Source organism: Corvus kubaryi, unplaced genomic scaffold (genome assembly GCF_017639235.1).
Source record: "Corvus kubaryi isolate FWS band 111438036 unplaced genomic scaffold, C.kubaryi_AGA036_p1.0 37398, whole genome shotgun sequence".
Classification (NCBI taxonomy): Eukaryota; Metazoa; Chordata; class Aves; order Passeriformes; family Corvidae; genus Corvus; species Corvus kubaryi.
The window spans coordinates 1,675,719-1,685,650 of NW_024581137.1; the positions used below are offsets into that span (position 1 = coordinate 1,675,719).

General features: G+C 38.9%; 1 protein-coding gene across 3 annotated transcripts in view; it reads right to left on the bottom strand.

Moving 5' to 3' along the window:
• The window catches only part of COL15A1 (collagen type XV alpha 1 chain), a 117,929-nt gene extending 108,213 nt beyond the window's left edge, over window positions 1–9,716 (bottom strand). For all 3 annotated transcript variants that reach the window (XM_042043413.1, XM_042043415.1, XM_042043412.1), the window contains exons 1-2: window positions 9,355–9,716; window positions 9,156–9,238 (exon numbers count right to left, since the gene is read on the bottom strand). In XM_042043413.1, coding sequence (XP_041899347.1) covers window positions 9,156–9,238; window positions 9,355–9,365 — 94 coding nt within the window. In that variant the 5' untranslated portion in view covers window positions 9,366–9,716. The remainder of the gene's footprint in view (window positions 1–9,155; window positions 9,239–9,354) is intronic.
• Window positions 9,717–9,932: the final 216 nt, after the last annotated feature.

The window sequence follows — 9,932 nt, forward strand, 5'->3', positions numbered from 1 at the left end:
AATTCCATTCTGTCTCTTGAAATTCTGTAAGGGAAGTGTAAAAAAGGAGCTACAATACTTCAGGTCACCAGTGGTTTGTTTATTTTTCCACTGAAAAGCATCCTTGAAATTTTATGCATGTTTACACTTGCACTGAACACCTCCCCCACTCCCCAGCTCATCATATCTCTGGCCCAGGATGTTGCCATGTGGTACTCATTTGTCAGATTTGCATCTCATGATAGATGTAAGTTTCACTATAAGTGCATCAGAAAAAAGTCCTACACCCCCCATAACCTCCTGAAACCCCAACATACAAAAAACCCAACAAGAAATATACATGTAGAATCAAAGACTTATAATATAAGGCCACCTTAAGCAGTACTTTGAGTTCAGTTAAATATTGCTTGGTAAAAACAAATGGAGCTATACACTAATATGACATACTTTATAGAACACTAACTAAAAACTAAAACTCTTTCAGATAAGTGTTTTTACATTAATACCATTTCACTACAATTAACTAATAAGTTATTTTGATCAAGAGTCAGATTTTTTCAGCTGAGAAAATTTTCAAAACTTGTATGTCCTTTATGCCTTTCCTGTAATTGCATGTGAAAGAAACTAAAGACGAAACTAAAAAAAATCAAACCATGTTTGTTAAACCACATTCATGGCTTGCCTGAACAGGATGAAATGTTTGCTTGTTTTTTACAGTGAAAAGCATGAAAGGGTTTGAGTCATGTATACCCACACCCACAAGCACCACAAAGTGGCAGCACTACTGTGGAGCATTCATTATAGATGAGTGGCTCCTCCTTACCAAGTCAAGAGCTGTGCTGGTTTGGCAGAGTGTTGAAACAGATGGAACTGGAACAGCTTTTGGAAAGTTGAAGGCTAAAAAAGCTAAGACTTTGGCCCTCTGAGAATAAAAAAGCATCACATTCACAGAAGTGACACAGTGTATTAAGTTAGTCTGTAGCTGACCAAAGCGGGATGGCGGAAATAAAGATCCTTACTGTGGGGAGACACTGCTCCCTCACACGTCCCTCTGTGAGGCAGCCACTGCACTGGCAAGAAGGATTGACTTGATCAATGGATATTTTGGTGTTAGGAATTCCAAATATGAGAGGATTCCTAGAAAAGCTTTTGATTTTGCATAATTTCCCCCTCAGTTTGCTTTGTAGACCACCATACAGACGTTGATGCGCAAAAATTACTCAAGCTACAACCACATTTGTTTCAATCACCCACAACAACTCTTTCACACTTGAAGATATACCTTCTAATGCAACATGACAGTGCTGAGCCAGAAGTTTTCTGTGGGACAGAAAGAAACACAGGAACAAGCAGCAACAACTCTAAATTATTATATTTCAAGAACTGTTGTGCCTGCAACGTATGTTTGACAGCTGTTAGTTATCCAGTTAAGACATCAAACATACGACAATACAGTGTATATGTAAAATGGTGGGGAAAAAGGGGCTTGATACATTCTGTCACCTGGTTCAGTTTTTTGGTACCATCAAGGAAGAGAAAATAATACATCTAGAAAGGCTACATAGCTCCTCTCTTACCCCGAACAGATCTGCTCTTTCAAGTTGTCTGTTTTTCCCATGAGCATGGCTCACAGATCAAGTTGTAAAATTTTTGAAGGGATCACTCGTAATTATGGGACTGGATTCTACCTGAGATGTTCAGGGTTCAGTCTATCACATCATCCATGTTGTGAATGAAGGTGTTAAAGAGTGTTGGTCTCAGTATGCACCACAGGGTAGCATACTAATGTAGTAGTAACTGACACCCAGTAACTGCACTTCATACCACTGGATTACACCCCTTCAAGCATGTGTAGGTCAGACTGTTGTCAATACACCTCACTGCCCACTTATCTAGTCTTTACTTCATGAGTTTATCAATGTGGATGTTACAGGAGACAGGGCTGAAAGTCTTGCACAAGACCACAAATACCAGATGTTTCTTCCTCACACACTGAGCTGGTTATTTCATTGCTGAAGGCTATGAGCCTCTCAGGGAAGATTTTCCCCTTCCCATATATGTGCTAACTACTCCTTATCATCTCGTTCTTACTAGAATGGCTTCCACAATTATGTGCTCCCACGCCTTCCCAGGAACTGAGGTCAGCTGGTCAGCCTGCAGATCCCCAGGTCCTGCTCCTTGCCTTTTTCGAAAACAGGAGTGACACTGGATTTCTTTCCATCCACAGGATCTTCTTCTGATCACCAGAATCTTCCAAAGATTGTATTCCAAAGTTCTATCTCAATGATATCAGCCAGTTTGATGAGCCTTCATGGATGTGTCTCATCACGTCCTGTGGACTTGCAGTTATCCAACTGATTTCAATGTCCCTTCACTCAGTCTGCCTCAATGGGGGACTAATCATGGCATCAGACTTTCTGAGTTGGGCTCAGGGCTCAGTTTCCTGAAGGGAAATCTTACCAGTAAAAAGCGAGGCAAAGAAGGCATTGAGTACCTGGGCTGTTTCCATGTCCTGTCATCAGACTCACCCCATTTCACTTTGCAGCAGATCCACATTTTCTCTAATCTTCTTTTTGCTGCTGGTATTCCTGTAAAAGCCTTTCTTGTTGCTCTTCTCTTCCCTTGATAAATTTAATTCCAAAAGGGCTTTGACTTTCCTGAGCTCATTCCCATACTCTCAGACAGTGTGTCTATGTATTTGCTATGCCACCTGACCCTGTTTCCAACTCTCATATGCTTCATTTTACTGTTTACTTATATGAAATATCACCAGAGATGAATCAGAGGTTGGATGCCACACAGGATTATATTCTGGAACTGTTTTTCAGCAAACCCCAGTTACAGGCTATCCAAAATATCCACGGTTTATAGGAAATTTTGAAGCATGTCTTGGAGCACTATTCTTTTCTCTCAAGAGTCATCAACTTACTCTTTAGCAGGCAGCACAGAATTAAAATTATTTCTACGTGGGTTCTGTTCTCCTTGAGTTAGGTTATGTGTATCACTTGTAAGAAGGGAAGTGATTATGAAATGCAATGAGTAATGACAGATACTATAATGCTCTCTTAGTTGCCATCTACCAAAAAAGTACAGAGGAAGTCAAAAGCTATATTCAGCTTTCCAAAGAAGCAGAGACAGACATCATGACTATGCATGGAACTCTGATTTCACAGTTCAGAGAAAGATATGTCACAAATAGGACTGGAAGTTAACTGTACCTCATCAATTATAAGTTACTGTGGTAACTCTTCACAGCAAGGATTGGATTCAGGGGCAGCAGAGGAGGTAGACCCAGAGTCACAAGACTCAGGAGGTTCCCAAATATAGAATGAACTGGCTGAAGCCCTTGTTTGTTAATATTTTGTCTTCTGTATTGAAGATGAAGCAAAAGACCATGAAGATGGTGCAATTCATATTCAAATCTCATTGCTGAATCTCTATTACCAGATTCAGGCTACCGTCGATTGAATGTTTGGAATAAAACACATTTGAGTGTCTCCAGAAAACCCTGGTTCTTCTCAGAACCCTTCAGGAAAACTTGGTACAGACCCTGGCTCTTCTCAGACTGGGCTGTAAGACAGCCAAAAATGATGTAAAATACTGCAGTTCTTTGTCAGGACACATTCAGCTCTGCCAGTTGCTTTTCCCAAGGCTTTCTGACCAGAAAGTATGCTGAATGATACATCTCTCATTTCATGCTCATATGCAAATACATTAAAACTGAGGTTTGCTCATTTTACTCATTCTTTGGGAGAATTCTACCTGCATTCTACTCTCTGCAACATCTGTGAATTTCTAGGTTTGGGAACAGGAGCTGCTAGAGATAGGAAGTTTTCATGAAGAGAATTAACCACAGTCTAAATTGGTGGTTGATATTGATGTTTTATGAACCTGTGGTGATAGTGTGGGTTGGCCAAATGGGAAAAGATTGTCTGAGGACTTAATATTAATGATGATAAATAGACATTGTCTCTTAAATAGTTACCATTAATGACAGCTTAAATAAAGCAATCACATTTCACTAAACTGTAAAAATTACTGTGTTTCTAGCCAAGGCACATTTCCATAAATTGGCAAAGCTACTGCATGGATTTGGTCAAATGTGAGATACCACTACAAGAAAAACCAAACTAATCCATGGCTAACACAGCAAAGGAAAGGGGAAGAAATCACAGCCAAAGGCACAGGCAGCCTCCAAAACAAGCGTTCGATCTTGCAATTAATGTGTTAGAATAAGAAATACGTTCTTTGGAACCCTTTGAATATACCAAACATAAATAGTGCAGTCAAATCTCTCCTCCTGATGCTCATTTATTGAAATGGTCCTTCAAACTCCAAGTGCAAGCACAATTGTGATTTTGAGTTCTATTTAAGATCATGGAAATAACTGCTTACTCCAGACTTCCAGTGTGCCCAAGGATGCCTCCAGAGAGGAAATGAAGACAGTTATTATAACACTATATCCACCCCAGCTGGTTTTCTCTTCGGAGGCCTCAAAAAAAAAAAGCTAAAAAAACCATCTTCTGTTGCCTGGTAGAGTCACTTAGGAAACATGTAGTTTATTGTCCAAGAGAATTAACATGTAGAGGGTGTCACACAGAAAAAGAATCCGTTTAGAAAAGTAACAGAATGGAACAAATTTTCTAAGTCAGGTTTGTTCTACTGGTGTTATCAATCTCTTCAGCTACTGAAAGAGATGACCCCAACTGAAACCAACTGATTTTCTATTGTAAATTACTGTGTTTTGCATGGAAAGGCCTTTTATCAGCTATGAAATCAGGCTTGGCTCCACACTGAAAACATGCACAACAGCTGGTAACAGCTTGAATATGTGCCTGAAGGATCACAGTGGTTCATTCAATTTAGACTCAATTGCAGTTTGATGATGTCCAAATGCTCAGTCTGGTGCAAGAGGATTGCAATGCCATCTAAGTTCTCTTTAAGAAGGACTGTGCTTTATTATCGCTGTAATTGTGTCCTGTCTTTGGAAAGAATGGACTGAGCCATCCCTATCACACATGTGATTGCACACATTTGAAACTCAGAGCACATACAACAATTACTTGGTAGAAACAATATTTTGAATGTATAGACATGTTTGTTCACACTCATTATGTCAGTTCATTGTGAAGAGAAGTTCTGGTTTGTTGCTTGTAAGAATTGCACCAGTTGATCACCAGCCAATGAAAGTCAATAATTCAGGATTCGTCCATTAAACTCAGCAGGTCAGGAGTGCAAAGTTTATGTCAACAGCCTAATGACAGCCTTTCTGTGTACAGAGGGCCAATGAAGGAGACAAATATTTACTTTATGTAAACAATTGCTAAGCATGTTACTTAGGCCAAGAAAGCGCTGTTCAGCTTGGCTTATAATAAAACCCAGATGTCAATGAGAAATTTGTAAAGCTTCTTTTAGAGTGCATAAACATAATATAAACTGCAGAACCACATACATTTGAACATTTGTTTTCTATATTTTTTTTAAATGCAGGCACTGGTTTGACTGCAGAGAACTGAGAAATGCTGATAACTGCCTAGATAGCCTAGAAGAATAAATGTCACTTCTGCAAGAAGCTAGAGCAAGTCATAGGGATGAGTCTATCACTCAGACTTGAGATTTTCTGACTTTAGCTCTGTCCACAGTTTGTATGCCAGCATGTTCAGGGCTGTGCTCTGAGTACCTTCTGTTCACTAACTTAATTTGTTATTGAAGACACAAAATGTGTTAAAAGCAGCCAGGGTAACCAGTGGAAGTCAAAATACATTACCAGGCATAATTAAGGGCCAAGTACATGCACTGCAAGGCAGTGCCAGATAAGACAGACCAAGCTTTTATGAACAGAGACACACATGCTTGTCAATTGAACAAAAGAGAAGTGAGAAGTAATTATTAAGACACCAACATATCTTCAGTCCTCCCACACAAACCCAAGAAGAATTGGGTACTGTATTTGCACAATTTTTGTGAACACAAGAGAAAAACTGCAAAAGCTCTCCATAGTTTAAATGACACTAACTCTGGGGGAAGAGGAAGAAAGCATTTTATTCCTTACCTTTTTGTACACGTGCAATGCCAGCTGCAATGAAATGGACTAAAGCCTTTCAACAGAGATAGTAAAAATTCATCATTCGAACTCATGAAAACTGCTGAGATTTCAGAACTCGTGTTCAGTTTCACTCTGAAGCAAGATCGCATTATTTCTTAAAAGTTTTGTTGAAATAATGACCAATCCCATCAATTTGCAGGCCATGCAACTGAATTTTAAAGTTCTGAACTAAATATTTCAAAATTTTAAATATTTTATTTTAGAATTAGTAGTTCATTACTTTAAATATAGGGTTTTATATACTTTTTTTGTTTTGTTTTGTTTTACTCTACAATGAAAGCAGACATTCTAGGACTTGGAAATGAAAGCAACGCTTCTACTAAAAGAAAGGCCCAATATCTCACAGGTTTAATAAAAAGTTAAACTAGAGCCCAGAAGTTCTCAAACAATTTCAAAGACTGTCATCTGAATTTTCTCCCTACAACTTCCCGCCCACTTTTTCTGTGTAGGAAGTAATCATAACTAGACAAGTTATCCTCTCAAGAGGAACAAGACTTGGTCAAAATATTGTTCCTGATAGGAAACAGACGAACATTTTCTAACTAGTCTTTCTAGTATCTCTCACAAAGTCATGAAAGAGCTCAAGCTCTCTGCTACATGTCTGCTGAGGCTTTTGTTTTATTCAGCACCCTCAACCCTCCTCCGCAATTCAGTGCTCCCCTGCGGAAAACAAGAGGACAAAGATGGTGAAGGCAAAGATAGCAAACTTTTCTCCTCTAAACTCCAAGGGCCACTGTTTTCAGGTTTGTAAAAAATAAGTTACCCCCTCCCCATCCCTCAGTGAACAGTTCAATCCCTGAACAGTTTTCTTGCCATTATTTAACAAACTCAAGAACATCTCAAGGTATTTTTTTCCCTTTTGTGTGAAACCAGCACAATGATACAACAGAAGGCACCTGCACCATTCCTCCAAAACCACATTTACTCATTCACGGTTACTCTTTCATTCAAAGGAATTCAGATACAAATCTGTGCTATGGGTAGATAGAGTAGAGCCAGACTCAGAAAAGCAGTGCAGCATTATTCACTGTGCTGGAGAATCCTGGAAAGCAGTGATCTAGAAGGAGACAGTGACAAAAAGGACACTGGGCAAAGCACACATTTAGCAGCTAAAGGCCTGAACACTAGGGGGTCAATTCATCACTCTGTGTCTCCAAACATTTTTATCTTAAATACACAGTTTATTTCTGTGCACTCTACTGCTAAAAAGAACTGTGAGAAAGGAAAATGAGGTTATTTCTCCAATAGTTAGACTGAAGGATTTAAAGTATGAAATTATTCTCTTCTTCAGTAACAGGTACAATTTGTATTAGTCATGTATTTGCAGCACCAGAAGGAAAGGAATATTATTCCTGTCTCTGGCATTCAACACCTGATTTCAGAAGATGAAATAATTTAAACAAAGCATCAGGAAAACATGTAGTGGAATGGAAAGCATGAGACCCACATTATATCAAGCCCTTAAAAATCAGATGTTAAAAAATTTAGTAAACATTTGAGAACAGGAGCTTTTGTATTAACAGAAAAATGAGTAGGAAATATTAGGCTAGAACAATCATGAAGGATCATATGCCCAGAGCAGTTTCCAAGTCTCCAGTGATCTTAGGATCTTGCATAACTCTACTTGATCTTCATTCATGGTAAAGTCAGGTGTCCTTCCAGCACCAGTAAAATTCTGCACTGGAAGAAAATGTCCAGAAACAATAGGGATTATCTTTCCTACTTCTCACTTTTGACCTGACCTTCAAAGGTAGGATATTAAAAAAACCCCAGACCTTCAGGTAATAGGAACAGGCATAGACCCACCAAAAAAGTTATGTGTCAAATAAATACTTGCAGTTTTTGTCATTATACTTGTAGTTCTAATGATCTCCTGTTTATTAACTTTTATGTGCCAAAATTTGGTTCTCTCCTGTCCAGACCTCTCTCATGCACTGTCATTCATCAGCTCAAGAAAAACATTTTCACCTGATGCAACAGAACTGCCTTCAGTCAACAGACAATGTATTATATTTCAGTCACCATTCAGATATACATTTCTTAGACCTGGTTTCAGTTTGTTTCCTTAATTAATTACCTGTAATACAGCATTACATATTTCTCATCTGTACCTATAGCATTTTTAGTGATAACTAATCTGTGGCTTTTTCTCCTACTGCAATAACCACCTGGGGCTTTGGCTTTTAGATGCCAAAGCGTCAGTGATCTATGATGGTGTCAATTAAAGAGGAAAAATCAATCTGAGCAACATTAAAGTCTTTATGTGAGGTATCTATTTCCCAACAATTCTTTCTAATGCTCCTATCACACAGTTATCTAGAGGTCATTTACATAACAAATTCCAACTATTTCTGCAAGACAGTAAAAAAACTTTTTGATAGAAATATATTTCCTAATGGCAAAGCAATATGTGAAGCCTTTTCACTTTTCTCAAAATTACATATAAACTTTAAAATCAGTGTTCTCTCTCACTAGTTAAATGTGAGTTTATGCTTTCCAGAGATGCTGAGGAATTTGGCTCTGTTACAAGAACATATGACCTGAAGTTACAAAAAGACTTTTCACTGAAAGTCCATAAAGACTGGACTGGTAAAACTAGACACTTAACTCAAGAGATTAGAAAATCTCAATTTGGTCAGACTCTTACCAGGAGAAATCTCTGTGCACTGAAACAAGCATCACATCCATGTCTTTGCACTCACATCATGCCTGGCACATTCCTGATATGTCCACAGTGACACATATATCTATCCTAATTATAAAAACATTCAGTATTCTGAATTTCTTTAAAGTACTTTCTGTTAATTATTACACTCTGAAGATATATTGAGAAAACAGGCATGATAGGCTGCCTTAGAGCTGGAGAACCAATGTATTTATTTCCCCTTATCCAGAATGAATGGGAATTTAAGCTCCTAACTCACAGCAGCTTTCCTATATGAAATGACGAACAGTAAGCAGCAGAGAAAATGAAGATCTGAAATGGTAGACTCTCTTTCCATATTAGGAAAGCAAATCTTAAAATTCACACTTTCTATCGATTTATAAACATGATTTGGAGAAGCCTTACCTTCTATGATCTGAGCTGCTGCACCAGCACGGATTGACAAGCCAAAGAGCAGTAGTGACAAGTCCCAGGTCCACCAGGCAAGCCTGGAGCAGGTGTGCCAAAAAAAAGGGAGGTGGAGGAAGAATGAGACCAAAGACTGTAATACAGAAACACACGGGGAAAAAAAGAAAAAGTAAAATTTAGAAGCAAGATTTCTTACCATGAGAGCATTTTTTGAAAGTCAGTTGAAAGAACTTAAGTGAGGAAAAAGTTCAGTGCACATGAGTTTTATGCTTATGAAAATAAGTTAATAAAAACTGGAGCCTGCTGTTTCTCCTCCAACGTTCAGACACAAGTGGAACAAAGGCAGCACTCAGGCTCTCTGTGTGACTCACTGCAATTCACTGCTCCAGCTCTGAAATCTGACTCCGTGTAGACTTTCCTGTCAGACCACTGCCGAAAACTTCCTACTGTATTTATGGATGGACGCCCCTTACTGCGGTACACCATCCCGGCACTGTCATTATCCAACCCGGTCTTTAACTGCTGTGTACCCTGACAGGCAGTAGCACGGCTTCTCCAGCTTCCCCTCCCGCTGCTCCCGCCTGCTCACAGCCTCCACTTATCCAATAAAACATGACCTCCAACATTCTTCCATCCAGCATTACACAGGCAGTGAAACAAATTCTTATACGGAATGGGACCTTTATCAGGCCATTTTAGCCAAACTTCATCAGAAGCAAGTTTTAAGATATGAGCAGGACAGAGCAGCAGTTAAATGGCAACAAATGCCTGGGA